Genomic DNA, 26,663 nt, shown 5'->3' with positions numbered 1-26,663 from the left:
ATCCCCAAGAGGTAAAATATATAGTGAAAACAATAGTGGTCCTAAAACGGGAAACCTTGAGGAACACCGAAATTTACAGTTGATTTGTCAGAGGACAAACCATTCACAGAGACAAACTGATATCTTTCCGACAGATAAGATCTAAACCAGTCCAGAACTTGTCTGTGTAGACCAATTTGGGTTTCCAATCTCTCCAAAAGAATGTGGTGATCGATGGTATCAAAAGCAGCACTAAGGTCTAGGAGCACGAGGACAGATGCAGAGCCTCGGTCCGATGCCATTAAAATGTCATTTACCACCTTCACAAGTGCCGTCTCAGTGCTTTGATGGGGTCTAAAACCAGACTGAAGCATTTCGTATACATTGTTTGTCTTCCGGAAGGCAGTAAGTTGCTGCGCAACAGCCTTTTCAAAAATTTTTGAGAGGAATTGAAGATTCGATATAGGCCGATAGTTTTTTATATTTTCTGGGTCAAGGTTTGGCTTTTTCAAGAGAGGCTTTATTACTGCCACTTTTAGTGAGTTTGGTACACATCCGGTGGATAGAGAGCCGTTTATTATGTTCAACATAGGAGGGCCAAGCACAGGAAGCAGCTCTTTCAGTAGTTTAGTTGGAATAGGGTCCAGTATGCAGCTTGAAGGTTTAGAGGCCATGATTATTTTCATCATTGTGTCAAGAGATATATTACTAAAACACTTGACGCGTCTCTCTTGATCCTAGGTCCTGGGAGAGTTGTGCAGACTCAGGACAACTGAGCTTTGAAGGAATACGCAGATTTAAAGAGGAGTCCGTAATTTGCTTTCTAATAATCATAATCTTTTCCTCAAAGAAGTTCATGAATTTATCACTGCTAAAGTGAAAGTCATCCTCTCTTGGGGAATGCTGCTTTTTAGTTAGCTTTGCGACAGTATCAAAAAGGAATTTCGGATTGTTCTTATTTTCCTCAATTAAGTTAGAAAAATAGGATGATCGAGCAGCAGTAACGGCTCTACGGTACTGCACTGTACTGTCTTTCCAAGCTAGTCGGAAGACTTCCAGTTTGGTGTGGTGCCATTTCCGTTCCAATTTTCTCGAAGCTTGCTTCAGAGCTCGGGTATTTTCTGTGTACCAGGGAGCTAGTTTCTTATGAGAAATGTTTTTAGTTTTTAGGGGTGCAACTGCATCTAGGGTATTGCGCAAGGTTAAATTGAGTTCCTCAGTTAGGTGGTTAACTGATTTTTGTCCTCTGGGTAGACAGAGGGAATCTGGAAGGACATCAAGGAATCTTTGTGTTGTCTGTGAATTTATAGCACGACTTTTGATGTTCCTTGGTTGGGGTCTGAGCAGATTATTTGTTGCAATTGCAAACGTAATAAAATGGTGGTCCGATAGTCCAGGATTATGAGGAAAAACATTAAGATCCAACACATTTATTCCATGGGACAAAACTAGGTCCAGCGTATGACTGTGACAGTGAGTGGGTCCAGAGACATGTTGGACCCACTGAGTCGATGATGGCTCCGAAAGCCTTTTGGAGTGGGTCTGTGGACTTTTCCATGTGAATATTAAAGTCACCAAAGATTAGAATATTATCTGCTATGACTACAAGGTCCGATAGGAATTCAGGGAACTCAGTGAGGAACGCTGTATATGGCCCAGGAGGCCTGTAAACAGTAGCTATAAAAAGTGATTGAGTAGGCTGCATAGATTTCATGACTAGAAGCTCAAAAGACGAAAACGTCATTTCTTTATTTTGTAAATTGAAATTTGCTATCGTAAATGTTAGCAACACCTCCGCCTTTGCGGGATGCACGGGGGATATGTTCACTAGTGTAGCCAGGAGGTGAGGCCTCATTTAACACAGTAAATTCATCAGGCTTAAGCCATGTTTCAGTCAGGCCAATCACATCAAGATTATGATCAGTGATTAGTTCATTGACTATAATTGCCTTTGAAGTAAGGGATCTAACATTAAGTAGCCCTATTTGGAGATGTGAGGTATCATGATCTCTTTCAATACTGACAGGAATGGAGGTGGTCTTTATCCTAGTGAGATTGCTAAGGCGAACACCGCCATGTTTAGTTTTGCCCAACCTAGGTCGAGGCACAGACACGGTCTCAATGGTGATAGCTGAGCTGACTACACTGACTGTGCTAGTGGCAGACTCCACTATGCTGGCAGGCTGGCTAACAGCCTGCTGCCTGGCCTGCACCCTATCACATTGTGGAGCTAGAGGAGTTAGAGCCCTGTCGATGTTGGTAGATAAGATGAGAGCACCCCTCCAGCTAGGATGGAGTCCGTCACTCCTCAGCAGGTCAGGCTTGGTCCTGTTTGTGTGTGAGTCCCAGAAAGAGGGCCAATTATCTACAAATTCTATCTTTTGGGAGGGGCAGAAAACAGTTTTCAACCAGCGATTGAGTTGTGAGACTCTGCTGTAGAGCTCATCACTCCCCCTAACTGGGAGGGGGCCATTCAGTGTTCATATCTTTCTCTCTCAGAGCATAAGCTCCCCGTCAGCGCCCGGCAGTCCATCATCTCAGAGAAGAGTGACGCAACACCCCCCTACCACTCCTCCCCCCGCCCCTCTCTCTCTCACTCCTCGCCCCGCGCCTCCTTCTACGCCTCCCAGAATGCTTTGGGGCGTGGCGGTGACGGGGAGTTGCTGTCCTTCAGTCTGGACGACACCTTCAGAGAGATGAATGAGTTCCAGGAAGACCCACCCCTTTTCCTGGAGGAGGGGAGTTGGGAGGGGGTGGATCCAGAGCTCTGTGACCCAACCCTGACTCTGCTCAACATGCATCACTTCCAGGTGAGAGGTCAAAGAACCACTGTTTTGAAATTGAAGAGATTTAGGGGTTTGCGTCTGGTTTGTATAGTTGTGTTTGTATTTTAATTCACTGTTGATTGTCAATAAAGTAATCTATTATATTCATTTTCAATCCTCTCCTCTCCTCTCTCCTCTCCTCTCCTCTCCTCTCCTCTCCTCTCCTCTCCTCTCCTCTCCTCTCCTCTCCTCTCCTCTCCTCTCCTCTCCTCTCCTCTCCTCTCCTCTCCTCTCCTCTCCTCTCCTCTCCTCTCCTCTCCTCTCCTCTCCTCCAGGAGGACTTCCTGCCCCTCTATGACCTAAACCACTCCTTCCTGTGGCTGACGTTCTCAGGACAGAGTGAGGATGAGTTACTGGGCCATCTGGAGATTGTCAGGGAGGGGGCCAAGAGAACGGGCATGGCCTGGGCACACCGACGGGCATGCTTCCTACTGGGGAGGCTCTGCGCCAAGAAGCTCAAGTACTCCCAGGTAGGGCAGAAGGGAGGAACCCTGGAGTATGTACACATGCACACACACATTTACGCATACACACACAAACACACATACATAATATGTTCATTTAAGAGCACATAAGAGCACTAAAAGTTCATTTAAGAGCACACATATGAGTGTGCTCTTAAATGAACTTAAATGTTAATCTCCCATCCCTCTCTCCCAGGCCCGTGTGTATTACGAGGAAGCCCTTGGCGTCTCTGTTGACGGTTTCTCTGACCTCCCTCTCCTCATCGCCCTGTACACCAACCTCACAGCCATCTACCTCAAACAGAAGATGGCCGACAAGCTGCCCCCGACCCTGGAGAAGGCCAGTGCTCTGCTCCTCTGTCTCCCCAGACACACCTTCACCTCCCTGGATGAGTTTGAGCTGCTGATGCTGGTGCTGCGGAGGTCTGTGGTGGAAGGGGACAAACACCTGGAGGCACGGGTCTGTTACCTCACCGCCAGCCTCTTCCTCCTCCTTAGGTTGGTGTTGTCTGTGTTGTCAATGCTCCCAAATGGCATCCAATTCCCTATATGGTGCAATTATTTTGACCAGGTCCCATAGTGCTCTGGTCAAATATGGTGCACTATATAGTGAATAGGGTGCCATGTTGGACACACTCTGTGTCCTTTGTTTTGATATATCTGTGAAAAATTTGTTATAAATCAAATATATAGTTATTATTTGTACGATTATTAATACAGAAAGATAGATGACGCCCTGCCCTTCGTGGAGCGCCTCCAGTTCCTCACCGTTACCCTGTCTGCTGAGGAGGGGCGCCCCATCGCCCCCCTGGACCTCAACTGGCTCCTGTCCCGGCTCTACCACCGTAAATACATGCCCTACCTGGCCCTGGCATCACTCAGCCTTGACTCTGGACAGGATCACTCACTACAAGACGCCTTCCACAGGATAGAACTGTTCAGCAGGAACTCGGTAGGCTACGGTTTGTTTGTTAGGTCATCACATTCTAATATTCCAAAAACAAATGACATATTGATACAAAGTATACAACAGACACATTGGAAATATCCGACACACAAACCAAAAAATTTGAAATAACATATCGTTCTTTAAATGTTTTACATGTACATTTTCCATAGGTGCGTCTGAATCCGCGATGGAAAGAGGGGACGTCTCTCCTCCCCGCCCAGATCGTGGTGTATCTTCAGCAGGCTCTGGCCATTGCGGAGCGGGGTGAGGACCTTAAGACCCAGAGGGACCTGTGTCTGGGCTTGGCCTGTGTGTACCAGCAACACGGCGCCCTGGTGAAGGCCCTGCCCTGTGCCCAGCAGGCTGTACAGACCGGGGGAGGTATCAACGAGGAGGAGGGGTTCGAGGCTTCAGTACTGCTGGGATGGTTGTTAGTCCTGACGGGAGAGCCTGAGAGGGCACAGCACACCCTGCAGCCACTACTGCAGTCTCTACAGGTAACTACAGCCTCTACAGGTAACCACAGTCTCTACAGGTAACTACAGCCTCTACGGGTAACTACAGTCTCTGCAGGTAACTACAGTCTCTGCAGGTAACTACAGTCAGTCTCTATGGGTAACTACAGTCAGTCTCTACAGGTAACTACAGTCTCTACAGGTAACTACAGCGTCTACAGGTAACTACAGTCTCTACAGGTAACTGCAGTCTCTACGGTTAACTACAGTCTCTACGGGTAACTACAGTCAGTCTCTATGGGTAACTACAGTCAGTCTCTACAGGTAACTACAGTCTCTACAGGTAACTACAGTGTCTACAGGTAACTACAGCGTCTACAGGTAACTACAGTCTCTACAGGTAACTACAGTCTCTACGGTTAACTACAGTCTCTACGGGTAACTACAGTCTCTGCAGGTAACTACAGTGTCTACAGGTAACTACAGTCAGTCTCTACAGGTAACTACAGTCTCTACAGGTAACTACAGCGTCTACAGGTAACTACAGTCTCTACAGGTAACTACAGTCTCTACAGATAACTACGGTCTCTACAGGTAACTACGGTCTCTACAGGTAACTACAGTCTCTACAGGTAACTACAGTGTCTACAGGTAACTACAGTCTCTACAGGTAACTACAGCGTCTACAGGTAACTACAGTCTCTACAGGTAACTACAGTCTCTACAGATAACTACGGTCTCTACAGGTAACTACAGTCTCTACAGGTAACTACAGTCTCTACGGTTAACTACAGTCTCTACAGGTAACTACAGTCTCTACAGGTAACTACGGTCTCTACAGGTAACTACAGTCTCTACAGGTAACTACAGTGTCTACAGGTAACTACAGTCTCTACAGGTAACTACAGTCTCTACAGGTAACTACAGTGTCTACAGGTAACTACAGTCTCTACAGGTAACTACAGTGTCTACATATAACTACAGTCTCTACAGGTAACTATGGTCTCTACAGGTAACTATTAAAGGTAACTAACTACATTACAGATATCTCTAAACTATTGTGAGTATTATTACCATAGTCAACATTGACCCCTAGTCCTCATCCACTGTACACTTGTTTAGCTCTGAAAGAACTGGTCAGATGTAAGGAACAAGGTAGCAGCTCTGCCTTGCCACCTGCTCGTGTTACAGTAGTTTTTAACAGGACTTGTAAAGATCTTGTAATCAATGAATCAATCATACCTCTATCTCCTCTCCTTTCTATCAGGGAACCGACAGCCCGACCCAGAGGGGAGTGGTCCACAACCTGCTGGCTCTGTGTCTGCGGCAACAGGGTCGCATCGCAGAGGCCGGAAGCCACCTCCACCACGCCCTCACCATCTCCAGGGAGAGTGGCAACCAGAGGAACCAGGCCCTGGCCCTCGCCAACCTAGGCTGCCTGGCACTGGGCGTGGGGGCACCCACACTGGCAGAACGATTCCTATTCAGGTCAGCAAGGAGGGAGGGTGTGTGGGGTGGATGGGGCAGTGGGTCAGTTGTGTGTGTGTGTGAACAGTAGGTGGATGCTTACATCCATGAGTGTTACGTTTGAAATATTATTAATTCTTTACAGTTCATGTTAGAATGTTAGTGTCTGTATCTACATGGTTGTAACCTGCTGAGTGAGACTGGTCTGTATCTACATGGTTGTAACCTGCTGAGTGAGACTGGTCTGTATCTACATGGTTGTAACCTGCTGAGTGAGACTGGTCTGTATCTACATGGTTGTAACCTGCTGAGTGAGACTGGTCTGTATCTACATGGTTGTAACCTGCTGAGTGAGACTGGTCTGTATCTACATGGTTGTAACCTGCTGAGTGAGACTGGTCTGTATCTACATGGTTGAAACCTGCTGAGTGAGACTGGTCTGTATCTACATGGTTGTAACCTGCTGAGTGAGACTGGTCTGTATCTACATGGTTGTAACCTGCTGAGTGAGACTGGTCTGTATCTACATGGTTGTAACCTGCTGAGTGAGACTGGTCTGTATCTACATGGTTGTAACCTGCTGAGTGAGACTGGTCTGTATCTACATGGTTGTAACCTGCTGAGTGAGACTGGTCTTTATATCTACATGGTTGTAACCTGCTGAGTGATACTGGTCTGTATCTACATGGTTGTAACCTGCTGAGTGAGACTGGTCTGTATCTACATGGTTGTAAACTGCTGAGTGAGACTGGTCTGTATCTACATGGTTGTAACCTGCTGAGTGAGACTGGTCTGTATATCTACATGGTTGTAACCCGTTGAATGAGTGGAACTGTTTTCTACTGTATTTCCCTCAGGTCTCTGTGGTTGTTCCTGGAGATCTGGGAGAGTCCCGTTGACGAGGAGCACGTCCAGACCTACCTATGGCTGGGGCGGAGCTACAAGGACAGGGGGAGGAGCCAGGACGTCAGGCTGTGTTTTGAGATGGGCCTCCTCATATCCCTCCAGGCCAGGAACCTCCATAGTGAGTTACCTTAACCCTAACCCTCCAGGCCAGGAACCTCCATAGTGTGTTACCTTAACCCTAACCCTCCACGCTAGGAACCTCCATAGTGAGTTACCTTAACCCTAACCCTCCAGGCCAGGAACCTCCATAGTGAGTTACCTTAACCCTAACCCTCCACGCCAGGAACCTCCATAGTGAGTTACCTTGACCCTAACCCTCCAGGCCAGGAACCTCCATAGTGAGTTACCTTAACCCTAACCCTCCAGGCCAGGAACCTCCATAGTGAGTTACCTTGACCCTAACCCTCCAGGCCAGGACTCTCCATAGTGAGTTACCTTGACCCTAACCCTCCAGGCCAGGACTCTCCATAGTGAGTTACCTTGACCCTAACCCTCCAGGCCAGGACTCTCCATAGTGAGTTACCTTAACCCTAAACCCTCCAGGCCAGGAACCTCCATAGTGAGTTACCTTAACCCTAACCCTCCAGGCCAGGAACCTCCATAGTGAGTTACCTTAACCCTAACCCTCCAGGCCAGGAACCTCCATAGTGAGTTACCTTAACCCTAACCCTCCAGGCCAGGAACCTCCATAGTGAGTTACCTTGACCCTAACCCTCCAGGCCAGGACTCTCCATAGTGAGTTACCTTGACCCTAACCCTCCAGGCCAGGACTCTCCATAGTGAGTTACCTTGACCCTAACCCTCCAGGCCAGGAACCTCCATAGTGAGTTACCTTGACCCTAACCCTCCAGGCCAGGAACCTCCATAGTGAGTTACCTTGACCCTAACCCTCCAGGCCAGGAACCTCCATAGTGAGTTACCTTGACCCTAACCCTCCAGGCCAGGACTCTCCATAGTGAGTTACCTTGACCCTAACCCTCCAGGCCAGGACTCTCCATAGTGAGTTACCTTGACCCTAACCCTCCAGGCCAGGAACCTCCATAGTGAGTTACCTTGACCCTAACCCTCCAGGCCAGGAACCTCCATAGTGAGTTACCTTGACCCTAACCCTCCAGGCCAGGACTCTCCATAGTGAGTTACCTTAACCCTAACCCTCCAGGCCAGGAACCTCCATAGTGAGTTACCTTAACCCTAACCCTCCAGGCCAGGAACCTCCATAGTGAGTTACCTTGACCCTAACCCTCCAGGCCAGGACTCTCCATAGTGAGTTACCTTGACCCTAACCCTCCAGGCCAGGACTCTCCATAGTGAGTTACCTTGACCCTAACCCTCCAGGCCAGGACTCTCCATAGTGAGTTACCTTGACCCTAACCCTCCAGGCCAGGAACCTCCATAGTGAGTTACCTTAACCCTAACCCTCCAGGCCAGGAACCTCCATAGTGAGTTACCTTAACCCTAACCCTCCAGGCCAGGAACCTCCATAGTGAGTTACCTTAACCCTAACCCTCCAGGCCAGGAACCTCCATAGTGAGTTACCTTAACCCTAACCCTCCAGGCCAGGAACCTCCATAGTGAGTTACCTTGACCCTAACCCTCCAGGCCAGGAACCTCCATAGTGAGTTACCTTGACCCTAACCCTCCAGGCCAGGAACCTCCATAGTGAGTTACCTTGACCCTAACCCTCCAGGCCAGGAACCTCCATAGTGAGTTACCTTGACCCTAACCCTCCAGGCCAGGACTCTCCATAGTGAGTTACCTTGACCCTAACCCTCCAGGCCAGGACTCTCCATAGTGAGTTACCTTGACCCTAACCCTCCAGGCCAGGAACCTCCATAGTGAGTTACCTTGACCCTAACCCTCCAGGCCAGGAACCTCCATAGTGAGTTACCTTAACCCTAACCCTCCAGGCCAGGACTCTCCATAGTGAGTTACCTTAACCCTAACCCTCCAGGCCAGGACTCTCCATAGTGAGTTACCTTAACCCTAACCCTCCAGGCCAGGAACCTCCATAGTGAGTTACCTTAACCCTAACCCTCCAGGCCAGGAACCTCCATAGTGAGTTACCTTAACCCTAACCCTCCAGGCCAGGAACCTCCATAGTGAGTTACCTTAACCCTAACCCTCCAGGCCAGGACTCTCCATAGTGAGTTACCTTGACCCTAACCCTCCAGGCCAGGACTCTCCATAGTGAGTTACCTTGACCCTAACCCTCCAGGCCAGGAACCTCCATAGTGAGTTACCTTGACCCTAACCCTCCAGGCCAGGACTCTCCATAGTGAGTTACCTTGACCCTAACCCTCCAGGCCAGGACTCTCCATAGTGAGTTACCTTAACCCTAACCCTCCAGGCCAGGACTCTCCATAGTGAGTTACCTTGACCCTAACCCTCCAGGCCAGGACTCTCCATAGTGAGTTACCTTGACCCTAACCCTCCAGGCCAGGACTCTCCATAGTGAGTTACCTTAACCCTAACCCTCCAGGCCAGGACTCTCCATAGTGAGTTACCTTGACCCTAACCCTCCAGGCCAGGACTCTCCATAGTGAGTTACCTTAACCCTAAACCCTCCAGGCCAGGAACCTCCATAGTGAGTTACCTTGACCCTAACCCTCCAGGCCAGGAACCTCCATAGTGAGTTACCTTGACCCTAACCCTCCAGGCCAGGAACCTCCATAGTGAGTTACCTTAACCCTAACCCTCCAGGCCAGGAACCTCCATAGTGAGTTACCTTAACCCTAACCCTCCAGGCCAGGAACCTCCATAGTGAGTTACCTTAACCCTAAACCCTCCAGGCCAGGAACCTCCATAGTGAGTTACCTTGACCCTAACCCTCCAGGCCAGGAACCTCCATAGTGAGTTACCTTAACCCTAACCCTCCAGGCCAGGAACCTCCATAGTGAGTTACCTTAACCCTAACCCTCCAGGCCAGGAACCTCCATAGTGAGTTACCTTGACCCTAACCCTCCAGGCCAGGAACCTCCATAGTGAGTTACCTTGACCCTAACCCTCCAGGCCAGGAACCTCCATAGTGAGTTACCTTAACCCTAACCCTCCAGGCCAGGACTCTCCATAGTGAGTTACCTTAACCCTAACCCTCCAGGCCAGGAACCTCCATAGTGAGTTACCTTGACCCTAACCCTCCAGGCCAGGACTCTCCATAGTGAGTTACCTTAACCCTAACCCTCCAGGCCAGGACTCTCCATAGTGAGTTACCTTAACCCTAACCCTCCAGGCCAGGAACCTCCATAGTGAGTTACCTTGACCCTAACCCTCCAGGCCAGGACTCTCCATAGTGAGTTACCTTGACCCTAACCCTCCAGGCCAGGAACCTCCATAGTGAGTTACCTTGACCCTAACCCTCCAGGCCAGGACTCTCCATAGTGAGTTACCTTGACCCTAACCCTCCAGGCCAGGACTCTCCATAGTGAGTTACCTTGACCCTAACCCTCCAGGCCAGGAACTGACACGTTTAATAATACTGTCAAAACTAACCCTAATCCAAAACCTAACATTAACGCTAGTTCAACCAAACTATGAAAGACAACAATCAATGACGATTATTGCATGTTAATCAAAAGTAGCCACTATCAGTCCTCTGTCCTCTCTCTCTCTCTAGGTCAGATGGTGGTGGCTAAAGTCCTGAGTCGTCACTATGCCGACGTGCTGCTGTATGGACAGAGTATCCTCTACTATGAGCACTGTGTGTCTGTGTCCAGGGACCTGAAGGACAAGAGACTAGAGGGAGAATATCTAGAGATCCTCAGTAGCCTCTACCTGTCCCTCAATACTGAGAAGTAGGTTAATATATCTGTCTGTCTGTCTCTACCTCTCCCTCAATACTGAGAAGTAGGTTTATATATCTGTCTGTCTCTACCTCTCCCTCAATACTGAGAAGTAGGTTTATATATCTGTCTGTCTTTCTCTACCTCTCCCTCAATACTGAGAAGTAGGTTAATATATCTGTCTGTCTTTCTCTACCTCTCCCTCAATATTGAGAAGTAGGTTAATATATCTGTCTGTCTGTCTCTACCTCTCCCTCAATACTGAGAAGTAGGTTAATATATCTGTCTTTCTGTCTCTACCTCTCCCTCAATACTGAGAAGTAGGTTTATATATCTGTCTGTCTCTACCTGTCCCTCAATACTGAGAAGTAGGTTAATATATCTGTCTGTCTGTCTCTCTACCTCTCCCTCAATACTGAGAAGTAGGTTTGTATATATGTCTGTCTGTCTCTACCTGTCCCTCAATACTGAGAAGTAGGTTTGTATATCTGTCTGTCTCTACCTGTCCCTCAATACTGAGAAGTAGGTTTGTATATATGTCTGTCTGTCTCTCTACCTCTCCCTCAATACTGAGAAGTAGGTTTGTATATCACTGTCTGTCTCTACCTGTCCCTCAATACTGAGAAGTAGGTTTGTATATCTGTCTGTCTGTCTCTCTACCTCTCCCTCAATACTGAGAAGTAGGTTTGTATATCACTGTCTGTCTCTACCTGTCCCTCAATACTGAGAAGTAGGTTTGTATATCTGTCTCAATTCTGATCTCTCTCTCTCTGTCTTTCACGCTGTGTCTCTCTCTCCCTATCAACACTGCAAAATAACTTATTTGGAGTGAATTACTGTTTTGCTATTCTCAGGTCTTCGAGGAAGTCACTGGCCTACACTAAGCAGTGTCTGAGGATTAATAAAGTTCTTCATTTCAAACAGATCATCGAGGAAGTCTCTGGACTACAGTAAGCAGAGTCTGCGTATCTCCATTGACTTGGGGAAGAGAGAGGAAGAGTCAGAGACGTGGCTTCAGGTGGGACGCATCTACTACCTCATCCGTGAAGACGAACTGGCGGACATGTACCTACAGGTGAGTCCAGAGAGAAAGGGGGAAAATAGAAAGGGGGAATAAAGAAAGGGGGAATAGAGAAAGGGGGAAGAGAGAAAGGGGGAATAGAGAAAGGGGGAATAGAGAAAGGGAGAAGAGAGAAAGGGGGAATAGAGAAAGGGAGAAGAGAGAAAGGGGGAATAGAGAAAGGGGGAAGAGAGAAAGGGGGAATAGAGAAAGGGGGAAGAGAGAAAGGGGGAATAGAGAAAGGGGGAAGAGAGAAAGGGGGAATAGAGAAAGGGGGAATAGAGAAAGGGAGAAGAGAGAAAGGGGGAATAGAGAAAGGGGGAAGAGAGAAAGGGGGAATAGAGAAAGGGGGAATAGAGAAAGGGAGAAGAGAGAAAGGGACAGAGCGAAATCTATTACCTCATCCACAAAGATTAACTGGTTGACCTGTACCACCATGAGAGAGGGGAAGGAACGGAGGAGAAGAAGTAGAGAAGGCAAAGAGGAGAATGAAAGATAGAAGAGGAGAGAAAGAAGGAAGTAAATTAGTCTCTCTATGTGTGTCTGCATGAACATGAACATTATGGACTCTTATCAGTCAACAACCACAGTGATAACCATCTTCTCCCCATACCTGACCTATAATCACACTGGATCATATCATCTTCATAACACGTTTTATCATATGATGTCACAATATCTGTCTCTCTATAAACCTTGTTTACAACATCCTGCGTTGCATGATCCAAATGCCAAACAAGAAGGTAAGAGTTTAATGAAGTATATGCCACATGTTACTGGTACTTTGGCATTTTCCAAAATGTAAATACCATACGAGATGTTCCCCCCTTAATATGATGTTCCCCCCTTAATATGGTGGTGTATTGATTATGGATTGATTCTGATTGACTTGCAGGCAGCGGTGAAGACAGCCCTGAGGATGAATGACCCTCGCTTCGCCATGAGTATCTACGAGGAGGCAGGAGATATCTTCTTCAAAGGCCACAGGAACAGACTGGCGTCACTGCCCTTCTACAGGGTGTGGATGAGGGGATGTTATTGAATTGAACTTTATTGATCACCAGAGGAGGAAATGAGGTTGTGGAGGGTCCATCTCCTCCATGAGATTACAGATTGTTATGACTTATTGGTAACATGTATTTCAAAGTTACTGTATAATAGTTTCAGTTCAATTGGAAAATGAGTGACACATACGATTTTAATTGGACTAGTGTGCCATTTTACACACATTTATAACAGGCTTTATACCATGGCCTGAGCCTGTTAAAAGCAACACATTATGACACCAGTGGTTCTCTACTCTTGTTTTAGGACGGCAGTCTCCCGTTTGCTCGGAGCATCCATGACGTCCACTCAGAGTTCAGACTGCTGAGTAAACTGACTGAACTACTGATGACCCAGGAAGAGTATGAAGAGGCTCTACAGTACGCCATTCTGGCTGTACAGATCAGTACCAAAACAGGTAATGTAGGGAGGGAGGGAGGGAGGGAGGGAGGGAGGGACACTTTTATTACCTGGACCGGGATTTGAAGCAGCAACCCTTCAGCTTCCAGCTACTGGTCTGCTTCCTATAACCAGGACAACCAATCTTGGTTTGAATCTGTTCATTCCATTCATGTAGATAACCATCCTGTGATGTTATTGTCCTCCAGGTGTGTGTGTGAATGAGCGCGCAGCGTACCACCGTCTGGCTACAGTGTACTACAGTCTGGAGCAGTATGAGATGACAGAGAACTACTACCTCAAGTCTCTGTCTCTCAGCCCTGCTGTACTGCAGCACCCCCTGGAGGCTAGATACTACACCAAGCTCTACTGCAGGCTGGGGGATCTGACCCTGCACAAACTAAAGGTAAAGGCCCCAGCTCTGAAGGGCAGAAGTACTGCTGATTGTCTTTACTATCGGTAGTTCATTCATCTGTATAGGCTTTCCAGTTTAATAGCACTACAGCATGTGAGAGAGGAGAGAGAGATAGCAGTGGTGGAAAAAGTACCCAATTGTCATTCTTGAGTAAAAGTAAAGATACCTTAACCGAAAATTACTCAAGTAAAAGTGAAAGTCACCCAGTAAAATACTACTTGAGTAAAAATCTAATGATTTTCTTGTTTTTTAAATTTACAGATAGTCAGGAGGGGCACACTACAACACTCAGACAAAATTTACAAATTAAGCATTTATGTTTAGTGAGTCCTCCAAATCAGAGTCAGTAGGGATAAGCATATCAAGGCACAAGGCGTGACCACATGCAGACACAGGAGGCAGATGGTTGGAGTCTTACAATGTTTATTCATCCGAAGGGGTAGGCAAGAGAAGGGTCGTGGACAGGCAAAAAGGTCAAAACCAGATCAGTCCAGGAGGTATAGAGTGGCAGACAGGCTCGTGGTCAAGGCAGGCAGAATGGTCTGAAAGTCCAGAAACAGGCAAAGGTCAAAACCAGGAGGACTAGAATAAGGAGAATGCAAAAAGCAGGAGAACGAGAAAAACGCTGGTTGACTTGGAAACATACAAGACGAACTGTCAGAGAGACATGAAACACAGGGATAAATACACTGGGAAAAATAAGCGACACCAGGAGGGGGTGGAGACAATCACGAGGACAGGTGAAACAGATCAGGGTGTGACAATCAGGGATGTTCTCTTGATAAGTGCTTGAATTAGACCATTTTCCTGTCCTGCTAAGCATTCAAAATATAACGAGTACTTTTGGGTGTCAGGGAAAATGTATGGAGTAAAAAGTACAGATTTTCTTTAGGAATGTAGTGAAGTAAAAGTAAAAGTTGTCAAAAATATAAATAGTAAAGTACAGATACTCCAAAAAACGACTTAAGTAGTACTTTAAAGTATTTTTACTTAAGTACTTTACACCACTGATAGATAGTAACAAACCCTTTAAAGCTATTAATGAATACATTACCTAAAAGGCCAATTATTCCCAACACCTCTGTCCTCCTCCTCTCCCCCCATACCCCCCCCCCTCCCTCCTCTCCTCCATCTCCCCCACCCTCCTTCTCCCCAGGATGCCTATGACTCGGTGGGCTACTTCCAGCTGGCTCTAGCTGCTGCCCTGGAGGACCGTGCCAACCCGCAGGCGCTGTATGTGGTCTACATGAAGCTGGCAGAGATCCATGCCAACCATATGCCAGACCCACTCCTCTGCCAGGCTTACAGGGAAAGAGCACAGAGCCTGAGGAGGGAACTCTCTGGGCTGGAAGAGATGGATGGGAGGGAAGGAGAGACAGAGGAGTGGAGAGGAGAGATGGAGGGCAAAGGAGAGACAGAGACAGAGGGAAGAGAAGAGACAGAGGGAAGAGAAGAGACAGAGGGAAGAGGAGAGATGGAGGGGAGAGGAGAGACAGAGACAGAGGGAAGAGAAGAGACAGAGGGAAGAGAAGAGACGGAGGGCAGAGGAGAGATGGAGGGGAGAGGAGAGACAGAGACAGAGGGAAGAGGAGAGATGGAGGGGAGAGGAGAGACAGAGACAGAGGGAAGAGAAGAGACAGAGGGAAGAGAAGAGACGGAGGGCAGAGGAGAGATGGAGGGGAGAGGAGAGACAGAGACAGAGGGAAGAGAAGAGACAGAGGGGAGAGGAGAGACAGAGACAGAGGGAAGAGAAGAGACAGAGGGGAGAGGAGAGACAGAGACAGAGGGAAGAGAAGAGACAGAGGGGAGAGGAGAGATGGAGGGGAGAGGAGAGACAGAGACAGAGGGGAGAGAAGAGACAGAGGGGAGAGGAGTAGTAACATGTGATACAGACCTGGAGACGAGAAAAACAGTTATGGAGGAGACCGAGTCAGAGACTGGATGCAGTGAGCATACAGATACTATCCCCAAAGAGGCTATTGACATGGACAGTGCACAGAGCCTGAGTTTGGAGCCAGCTGGACTACAGGACATGGAGGGGAGAGACACAGAGGGACAACACACAGGACTTGGAGACATGGAGAGGGGAGACACAGAGGGACAACACACAGGACTTGGAGACACAGAGAGGGGAGACACAGAGGGACAACACACAGGACTTGGAGACACAGAGAGGGGAGAGACAGAGATAGGACACCCAGACACTACAGAGAAACAGCATCCAGTTACCAAAAAGAGAGAACCAGAGACTGAGACTGGATGTGGTGACTCTATCGTTGCAGAAGCAAATTCCAAAGATGCTAACTGTAAGGATAGCAGTCACACCAATGCAGATAACCATGAAGCCGATTCTGATGCGTTTAAAATAGACAGAGACACCAGTAACTCAAATCCAGACAAGATCCTCCCATGGGCTACTCACATAGACCAAGACACTGACACTACAGACACAAGCCCTTGTCAAGCAGACGTTGAACACACACAGAATGACTATACAACAACAAGCAGTGCATTTGTAGACACTACAATAACAGAGGACACTGGCAGCATAGACAGAATACCTTGTGACCCTAACAACACTGAGACTATGCCAACAGAAACATGCATCAAACATAGCGACTCAACGGCCACAGACACAGATACAGACACACCCTACAAAGACAGCCCTACAGACAGCAGTCACACATACACAGATACAGACATAGACTCCTCTCAAAGACAGACACAGAGATAACCCACAAAGACGGCCCTACAGACAGCAGTCACACAGACACAGATACAGACATAGACTCCTATCAAAGACAGACACAGAGGTATCTCACAAAGACAGCCCTACAGACAGCAGTCACACATACACAGATACAGACATAGACTCCTCTCAAAGACAGACACAGAGATAACCCACAAAGACAACCCTACAGACAGCAGTCACACAGACACAGATACAGACATAGACTCCTCTCAAAGACAGACACAGAGGTAACCCACAAAGACAGCCCTACAGACAGCAGTCACACAGACACAGATACAGACATAGACTCCTTTCAAAGACAGACACAGAGGTAACCCACAAAGACAGCCCTACAGACAGCAGTCACACAGACACAGATACAGACATAGACTCCTTCCAAAGACAGACACAGAGGTAACCCACAAAGACAGCCCTACAGACATCAGTCACACAGACACAGATACAGACATAGACTCCTTTCAAAGACAGACACAGAGGTAACCCACAAAGACAGCCCTACAGACAGCAGTCACACAGACACAGATACAGACATAGACTCCTTTCAAAGACAGACACATAGGTAACCCACAAAGACAGCCCTACAGACACGGACATGTTGTTGATGTTGAGTGTGAGTAACGTTAGAAAGACAGACAGACGCTGTTCAGCCACAGACTGAGCAGGATGATGATAGATCTGTTCACACCCTCACAGACACTCTCCATAAAGATAGTATCAGTCCTACAGACATCACACAGACAAAGATGTCGGCCATCTTTACTATGGTCTACTGTAGCAATGACAGTGTGTTTTTTTAACATTAATATTATGTCTGTATGTAATTATGAATGCGTAACTTTTCTGTAGTTTACATACTCTGTATATTACAGAGGTTTATCAAGCTTTTGTAAATATGTCGTTTTTATAACTGAATTAAAGTTATGTATGACTTGAGCTTAGTGTTTGTTTTGAATTATTCAGTTGTAAGGATTTGGCAACGAACACTAACATACTGTACAAACTCTAAATAACAAACAGATCATTTCATCTATTCAATATTTCTAAATAGTTTGTTTTTCACTGGCCAATACATAGTACATTTCAGCATATCAGGCCATATTGTCACAGAAATATTAAATGAATAAAGATATTAGGAAAATATCCTAAATTTTTTTATGGAACATTCCAAATACTGTTCGGTCACACCTGCTGGATAGTGCTCCTCTTATAAGTCCACAAACTATCCACGGTGGTGGAGAGTAGGCAGGCAGCGATCATTTGGACATTTTAAATCTAAAAACCAATGGATAATTTGCAACCAACAGGCGGACTTAACGCACAGCACTGGGATTCTGTCACGCCTTGGTCTTAGTGTTTTGTGTTTTCGTTATATATTTGGTCAGGCCAGGGTGTGACAGGGGTTTACATGTTGTATTTCGTATTGGGGTTTGTTGTATTTGGGATCGCGGCTGATTAGGGGTGTTGTATAGGCTAGGCTGCCTGAGGCGGTTCTCAATCAGCTGTCAGGTGATTCTCGTTGCCTCTGATTGGGAACCGTATTTAGGTAGCCTGAGTTTCGCTTTGTCTTTTGTGGGTGATTGTTCCTGTCTCTGTGTAGTGTTCACCAGATAGGCTGTATTAGGTTTCACGTTCCGTTTGTTGTTTTTGTATTTATTAAGTTATTTCATGTATCATCACCTTTTCCTTCATTAAAGAACATGAGTAACCACCACGCTGCATTTCGGTCCGACTCTCTTTCAACAAACGAAGAACACCGTTACAGAATCACCCACCACACACAACCGTGGTTACAGGCAGCGACCGCAGGAAAAGCGAAAGGAGGAATGGACATGGGAGGACGTTATGGACAGCAATTGCATGGAGTATACGACGTGGGAAGAAATCGACAGGTGGGCGGCCGACCCAGAGAGAGTGCAGGAGCCCGCATGGGATTCGCTTGAGCAGTGCGAAGAAGGCTATAGGCGAATGGAGTCGAAAAGGAAAACACGGCGGCGCAGAGCGAAACCCGAAAGTCACCCCAAAAAATGTATTGGGGGGGGGCTCAGGGAGAGAGTGGCAGAGTCAGGAGTCAGACCTGAGCCAACTCTCCCTGTTAATCATGAGGAGCAGCGATATAAGGACTTCTGGTCTTGGGAGATGATATTAGACGGAAGAGGACCCTGGGCTCAGCCTGGTGAATATCGCCGCCCCAAGGAGGAAGCAGAGGCAGCAGGAGATAGGAGCCGGCGATACCAGGGAACACGGTTGGCAAGGAAGCCCGAGAAGCAACCCCAAAAAATTATTGGGGGGGGGGCTTACAGGGAGTATGGCTATGCCAGGTAGGAGACCTGTGCAAACTCCCTGTGCTTTCCGGTGGGCTAGAGAGACCGGGCAGACACCGTGTTATGCTATGGAGCGCACGGTGTCTCCAGTGGGGGTGCATAGCCCGGTACTGTTCATACCAGCCCTTCGTATTTGCCGGGCTAGAGTGGTCAGTAACCCAAAGGTTGCTGGATTGAATCCCCAAACTGACAAGGTACAAATCTGTAATTCTGTCCCTGATTAAGGCCACTGTTAACCCACTGTTCCCCAGGTGCCGAGGATGTAGATTAAGGCAGCCCCCGCACCTCTCTGATTCAGAGGGGTTGGGTTAAATGTGGAAGACACATTTTGGTTGAAGGCATTCAGTTGTACAACTGACTAGGTATCCCCCTTTCCATCCCATTGTGCTACAAGTATTTTAATACTGTCATATGTGTATTTTTCTTCCCTGTAGAACTCCAGTCCTGTGTATCACACATTAATCACTTTCTAATTTGTGTTGTGGTAATAGACAACATTAAGTTCTGACAGGATCACTCAGACGGGTGAGGGCATACAAGCCAACCGCTCAGACGGGTGGCTGCTATGGACTGTCTTCCACTGTCTTCCATTTTCCTACTGACAAATTGACATGCTCCTCGACCACTTACTGGTTTCTGGTCAAGGAGGAGAGAAAACGGAGGAGATTTTTGCCCATATGAGGCCATAGTGGCCAATAGTGGTTGCCAATGAGATCAGCTGTGCATGTGATCTTAGCGCATATTGATGGTTTACTGAGAGATCACCTCTTCATATGGTTCTCAATATTGGTTGCAACTGACGCAATGTTCACATTTCTAATCGCGTGTGATCTTTTATATACAAATATGGAACATGTCAGGCTTATGGGTCAATGCTTGACAACGCTTGAAATGCTACAACATGAAAAAACATTACCAAACATTTGCGGTCTGGCTTCAAATGAGTAGGCAGGAAAGGAGTGTGTGCTCTCCAGTGATTATCCTTATTGGTTTCTCCATCTATTTCTTCATTCAAAATGTTGTGTTAAAAGCCCCTAAAAGAGTCTACACTGTCACGATCAAATGTACATATTGTTGTGTAGTACTGTGTAGTACTTGTGTAGTACTGTGTAGTACTTGTGTAGTACTGTGTAGTACTTCAACCAGTAGAGATCGTTGTTGTGCTGCTTGATTTCACTAAGCCGGTATGTAACCTGTTGTTTCTCCACCTGATGGCAGTATACTATAATGTACTGTATGTCAAGTTCTGGTTCCAGCACCTCTCTATTGGCAAGAGCTTCTGGGGAAAGAGACAGAGGGATGGGGGGGGGGGGGGTTCTCATTAAATAGAAAAGAGTGACTTGAATCACTTGAAGACTGTTTTGCATGCAGAGACCTAAAGGTACTGTCTGAGCTTTAGTGATCAGGACTGTGCATGTTTGTAAGGAAGAAATCAATACTATTGAGTCAGTACCATATTTGGAGAGGGTCACAAATCTTGCTGCACACTGTGGTCTCTCTCTCTCTCTCTCTCTCTCTCTCTCTCTCTCTGTCTCTCACTCACTCACTCACTCACTCACTCACTCTCACTCTCACTCTCATTGTTGTGTTACTATATGCACAGACTTGACTGGCGTCTCTATAAGCCAGGTCAAACAGTGTTTGCATGCAGGGCTGCAGTGACATCCCTCTTTTCTATCCTAGAACTGTTGTACTGCTACCTTGTGTCATCATTCACCAGGGGAAAATGTTCAGAGAACAGTTGCTTTGGGCCTGCCATATTGCCTGTCTTAGGAGATGTGAGGAGACACGTGGTATTAGCAGTGGGCTGTTTTGTTCCAGTGAAAAGAAAATATTTTACACACTCCCCTTTTTACAAAACTGCCAACTCCAGACAACTCCATACAACAGCATCTAAACAGTATGTGGGAGATGTGTGCTGGACATGAGCACATCACATGAGGTGCAGACTGAGTGTGCTGTTTCATCTCTCTCTGTCTCTCTCTCGCTCCCCACTCTCTCCCCCCCTCTCTCCTTCTCCCCCCTCTCTCCTTCTCTCTCATTTTTCATTGTGCTGATACCAGGAAGGCAGTGGGTTGTGTGAGTGACAGCATAGTGGAGGAGTTTTGGAAACACTGTAGTGGTTAGCAGAATAGTGATGACTGGTGCTGAGAGAGGTGGAATTGACCCCCACACTCTTTCTCTCTACATACAACACACACACACACACACCTTTTACAAAGGTGCACAATGTGCTGTACTTTGGAATGCTATTGTGTGACAACTTAAAGACATGCTCCAGCACTTTGTCAACTAGTAATTATGTTTTAAACAAACCTCCCGCTATGGGCTGGATGTGTCAATGTGTAGTTCCTCCATGCAAAACCTATGAGCAGAAATTACTGTCTTACCTCAATTAGCCACAAAATCCCTAGTTTGAAAGCAGATGTTTTCTGGAAGCTGTGCAGTGCCATTTCCCCTAGCGATTCGAGTTCTAGCCAATGAGGCCTCAACCCCTGACGCACACACGTACACACACACAGACACACACACAGACACACACACACACACACACACACACACACACACACACACACACACACACACACACACACACACACACACACACACACACACACACACACACATACACACACACACACACAAGCTCTGAATTTCATTTGGGGTTGATTGACAACGAGATATGGATCCCCTATGAGGGAAAGAAAGCTCTGACCTCTCTCTGTGAACTTACTGTAGCCAAGGCAAATACACGTACAACCTCTTAATTGGCTAAACATCAGCGCTTCATTATGACACTTCCATTGTCTCTTGCTATGTTCCACCCTTCCCTCTGCTGCGATGTCTTCCAGACTGTCGTTTTTGTGTTTGACCATTTTCATAACAATAGAATAGAATGTTCATGACTTAATGTGTACCAAAGATGGTTAAATGAAAGGCAATTTTTTTCACAGAGGAGTAGGAGGAATCTGGTCTGAAACAAGTGGCGGAGAATGCGGGAATGTGACAACGTGGTCAGATTAGGATTGACATTTACGCAGCATCATCATCAGTCCTGGCCCAACAACCGCAACTGGCAGTTCAGGATGAATGCTGGAGGAGCAGTGCCTACAAAATGTCTGAATCAAGGAGGGGGAACGCCTACCGAATCGCATCCAAACAAGTATAAAAAAATGCTAACAGAGGATGTCGACATGGAAACCAGTCATTAATAAAGCTAACGGAGGATGTCGACATGGAAACCAGATTTTAATAAAGCTAACGGAGGATGTCGACATGGAAACCAGATTTTAATAAAGCTAACGGAGGATGTCGACATGGAAACCAGATTTTAATAAAGCTAACGGAGGATGTCTACATGGAAACCAGATTTTAATAAAGCTAACGGAGGATGTCGACATGGAAACCAGTCATTAATAAAGCTAATGGAGGATGTTGACATGGAAACCAGTTCTTAATAAAGCTAATGGAGGATGTTGACATGGAAACCAGTTCTTAATAAAGCTAATGGAGGATGTTGACATGGAAACCAGTTCTTAATAAAGCTAACGGAGGATGTCGACATGGAAACCAGTCATTAATAAAGCTAACGGAGGATGTCGACATGGAAACCAGTTCTTAATAAAGCTAACGGAGGATGAGGACAAGGAAACCAATTTTTAATAAAGCTAATGGAGGATGTCGACATGGAAACCTACTTCTGCACGTTTGAACGGACAGCACTCTGGGAAGGGTGGCCAACGGAGAAGTGGGCGAGTCTTCGGGCCCCGTTCCTGTCCGGAAGGAGTATTATGAACGTAACATCGAACAGGCGGCTAACTACGACGGACTCAAACGGGAGATACTCTGCCGCTATGGGTACAGCCAGGCCCGGTGGACCCAACTGGTCCCCCCGAGCCCAGATGACCTACTGCACATCATCAGGGTATGGCTCCTAACCGACGGATATACCCTCTCCATCGTAGACAAAGTGGTCATGGATCGCTTCTTAAGTGCGCTACCCCACAACATGAAGAGGGCTGTGAGTCTATGCAAGCCCCAGACCTTGTAGGACCCCCTGGAAGCAATGGAGGCTCATCAGAACACTGAGGCCCTGCGGAAGGGTAGCCGGGTTGAGTCGGGGAACCGCCTAAGGGGACGGCCCACAGCTGATGACCGCAGGGGGATAGAGACTAAAGGAGGTGTTTAATGTTTGATATTCCCTGGAGTGTGTAAACCTGTATTTTTTATTAGCATAGCATTTCTGTATGTTTTCTATAGTTATGTTCTTGAAAATCTTTCAATTGACCAATTCGGCCACTCGGAGGCCACTTGGGTACATTTCGGCAAATCGTGAAGGACACCTCGGTGACTTCATACTAAATGTCATGTAGCTTGCTCATTCTTCAAGTTACCATTCTGAAACTTTGCACACACACTGGTGCCATCTTGTGGACGCCATTGGAATTACAATCAGAGTCGTGGGACCTTTCTGTTGCATTTCAAATATGGTGGTAGAAAAAAACAGTTGTTTTGCTTTGTATTTTCTTCTACCAGATCTATGGTGTTATATTCTCCTACATTCAATTCACATTTCCACAAATTTCAAAGTGTTTCCTTTCAAATGCTACCAAGAATATGCGTATCCTTGCTTCAGGGCCTGAGCAACAGGCAGTTAGATTTGGGTATGTCATTTTAGGTGAACATTTAATAAAATTGAGCTATCCCTAAGAAGTTTTAAAGTAACTAGTGATCCATTTGTTAAAGTGGCTAGTGATTGGATCTCCATGCAGGCAGCAACCTCTCTGAGTTATTGATTGCTGTTTAGCAGTCTGATCGCCTTGTGGTAGAAGCTGTTCTTCGTTCTCTCGGTCCCAGCTTTGATGCACCTGTCCTGACCTTGCCTTCTAGATGGTAGCGGTGTGAACAGGCAGTGGCTAGGGTGGTTGTTGTCTTTGATGATCTTTTTGCCTTCCTGTGACAGCAGGTGCTATAGGTGTCAAGTTTGCCCCCGGTGATGCATTGTGCAGACCCCACCAACCTCTGGAGAGCCTTGCGGTTGAGTGCGGAGCAGTTGCCACACCAGGCTGTGATACAGCCCAACAAGATGCTCTCGATTGTGTATCTGTAAAAGTTAGTCAGGGTTTTGGGTGACAAGACACATTTCTTCAGCCTCCTGAGGTTGAAGAAGACACCATCTTGGTGTCTGCTTGAGGGGGAATGTACACAGCTGTGACGATAACTGACGAGAATTCTCTTGGAAAGTAATACGGCCGGCATTTCATTGTGAGGAATTCTAGGCCGGGTGAGCAGAAGCACTTCAGTTCCTGTATGTTGTTATGATTACACCATGAGTCAGTAATCACAAAGCATACACCCCCGCCATTCCTCTTCCCAAAGAGTTGTGTTTATCCTTGTAGGCGCGATTCCGACAACATATCCCGAGAGAGCCATGTTTCTGTGAAATAGAGAATGTTTCAATCTCTGGTGTCTCTCTGGAAGGCCACCCTTGCTCGAATTTTGTCTACCTTGTTGTCAAGAGACTGCGCATTGGCGGGTAGTATACTGGGGAGCGGTGGGCGATGTGAACATCTACGGAGCCTGACCAGGAGGCCGCTCCATCAGCCCCTTCTGCGGCGCTGTTGTCTTGGGTCGGCTTCTGGGATTAGATCCATTGTCCTGGGTGGTAGTCCAAACAGAGGACGTCGCTCTTTTATCCAATAGTTCTTCCTGGCTGTATGTAATAAGACTTAAGATTTCCTGGGGTAAAAAAACTGCAGATTCCTAAGGACTCAAAGCGAGGCGACCATCTCTGTCTGCGCCATCTTGATACATCACATCCACTCTCCACCAACTTCACTGCTCACCTACAAATCTCTCCATGTCCTGGCTCTTTCTTACCTATCTGACATGCTGCACATCTCAATCCCCTGTCACTCACTCTACTCATCTGACTCCGGCTTCCATATCACCCCCAACACTAGACTCCTGGCCACTGGGGACCTTTTCTTCAGTGCCTTCAGCTCAGCTGCACTTCTCTGAAACTCCTGAAACTCCTGGAACATCATCACTCAGACAACACCTATGTCTATTAATGATTTCAAGGTTTTAATATTAACCTACAAGACGTTGCATGGACTTGCTCCCACTGCCATACATGATGTAACCTACACGTACACTACAGTCACAAGACGCAGGCCTCCTAATTGTCCCTAGAATTTCAAAGGAACACCTGGAAGCAGGGCTTTCGCCTATAGACCTCATTTATGGAATGGTCTGCCGATCCATTTGAGAGATGTAGTCTCGGTCTCAACCTATAAGTCTCTTCAATAGGTCCTATGATTGTGGCTCTATAGTGTGAATGTGAACGGCAAGGCACTTGCTGTCTCTGCCTGGCCGGCTTTCTACTCACCCCTGGGATTCTGTGCCTCTGACCCTCTTCCGGAGGCTATGCTTGGGCTTGTCTCATGGTAGTAAGTTAGGGGTCTGTTGATTTCCCTTGAGTGGTTTGGGGGTGTGCTTTGGCAAAGTGGGTGGTGTTTATCCTGCCTGATTGGCCCTGTCCGGGAGTCATTATGAATGGGGCCACAGTTTCCCAATCCCCCTGTCTCAGTCCCCAGTAACTACGCTGAAATAGCCTATTTATCGGGGGCTAGGGTCAGTCTGTCCTATCTGGTGTACAGTTGTGGCCAAAAGTTTTGAGAATGACACAAATATTAATTTTCACAAAGTTTGCTACTTCAGTGTATTTAGATAATTTTGTCAGATGTTACTATGGAATACTGAAGTATAATTATAAGCATTTCATAAGTGTCAAAGGCTTTTATTGACAATTAGATGACGTTGATGAAAAGAGTCAATATTTGCAGTGTTGACCCTTCTTTTTCAAAACCTCTGCAATCCGCCCTGGCATGCTGTCAATTAACTTCTGGGCCATATTCTGACTGATGGCAGCCCATTCTTGCATAATCAATGCTTGGAGTTTGTCAGAATTTGTGGGGTTTTGTTTGTCCACCTGCCACTTGAGGATTGACCACAAGTTCTCAATGGGATTAAGGTCTGGGGAGTTTCCTGGCCATGGACCCAAAATATCAATGTTTGGTTCCCTTAGCCACTTAGTTACAGTGGGGAGAACAAGTATTTGATACACTCCCGATTTTGCAGGTTTTCCTACTTACAAAGCATGTAGAGGTCTGTAATTTTTATAGGTATACTTCAACTGCGAGAGACAGAATCTAAAACATTAAGTAATTAATTTGTATTTTATTACATGACATAAGTATTTTAGATTCCGTCTCTCACAGTTGAAGTGTAACCATAAAAAAAACTTATTTGAATGACAATACAGTGCCACCGACGCGATCCGCTACCGAAGACTGTGGGCTCTCCTTCTCCGTGGCCGACATGAGTAAAACATTTAAACGTGTTAACCCTCGCAAGGCTGCTGACCCAGACGGCATCCCTAGCCGCGTCCTCAGAGCATGGGCAGACCAGCTGGCTGGTGTGTTTACGGACATATTCAATCAATCCCTATCCCAGTCCACTGTCCCCACATGCTTGAAGATGGCCACCATTGTTCCTGTTCCCAAGAAAGCAAAGGTAACTGAATTAAATGACTATCGCCCCGTAGCACTCACTTCTGTCATCATGAAGTTCTTTGAGAGACTAGTCAAGCATCATATCACCTCTACCCTACCTGTCACCCTAGACCCACTTCAATTTGCTTAATGGCCCAATAGGTCCACAGATGATGGAATTGCCATCACACTGCACACTACCCTATCCAATCTGGACAAGAGGAATACCTATGTAAGAATGCTGTTCATTGACTACAACTCAGCATTCAACACCACAGTACCCTCCAACTCA

General features: G+C 46.8%; 1 protein-coding gene across 1 annotated transcript in view; it reads left to right on the top strand.

Moving 5' to 3' along the window:
• The window catches only part of sh3tc2 (SH3 domain and tetratricopeptide repeats 2), a 41,248-nt gene extending 18,382 nt beyond the window's left edge, over positions 1-22,866 (top strand). The window contains exons 12-25 of the mRNA XM_031791350.1: positions 2,479-2,789; positions 3,080-3,274; positions 3,465-3,766; positions 3,989-4,220; positions 4,388-4,714; positions 5,940-6,160; positions 6,997-7,163; positions 10,659-10,836; positions 11,749-11,899; positions 12,780-12,902; positions 13,196-13,346; positions 13,537-13,733; positions 14,899-15,191; positions 22,536-22,866. Coding sequence (XP_031647210.1) covers positions 2,479-2,789; positions 3,080-3,274; positions 3,465-3,766; positions 3,989-4,220; positions 4,388-4,714; positions 5,940-6,160; positions 6,997-7,163; positions 10,659-10,836; positions 11,749-11,899; positions 12,780-12,902; positions 13,196-13,346; positions 13,537-13,733; positions 14,899-15,191; positions 22,536-22,866 — 3,179 coding nt within the window. The remainder of the gene's footprint in view (positions 1-2,478; positions 2,790-3,079; positions 3,275-3,464; positions 3,767-3,988; positions 4,221-4,387; positions 4,715-5,939; positions 6,161-6,996; positions 7,164-10,658; positions 10,837-11,748; positions 11,900-12,779; positions 12,903-13,195; positions 13,347-13,536; positions 13,734-14,898; positions 15,192-22,535) is intronic.
• The last annotated feature ends 3,797 nt before the right edge of the window (positions 22,867-26,663 follow it).

This window comes from Oncorhynchus kisutch, linkage group LG15 (assembly GCF_002021735.2).
Source record: "Oncorhynchus kisutch isolate 150728-3 linkage group LG15, Okis_V2, whole genome shotgun sequence".
NCBI lineage: Eukaryota > Metazoa > Chordata > Actinopteri > Salmoniformes > Salmonidae > Oncorhynchus > Oncorhynchus kisutch.
This window is presented reverse-complemented; position numbering and strand designations above follow the sequence as displayed.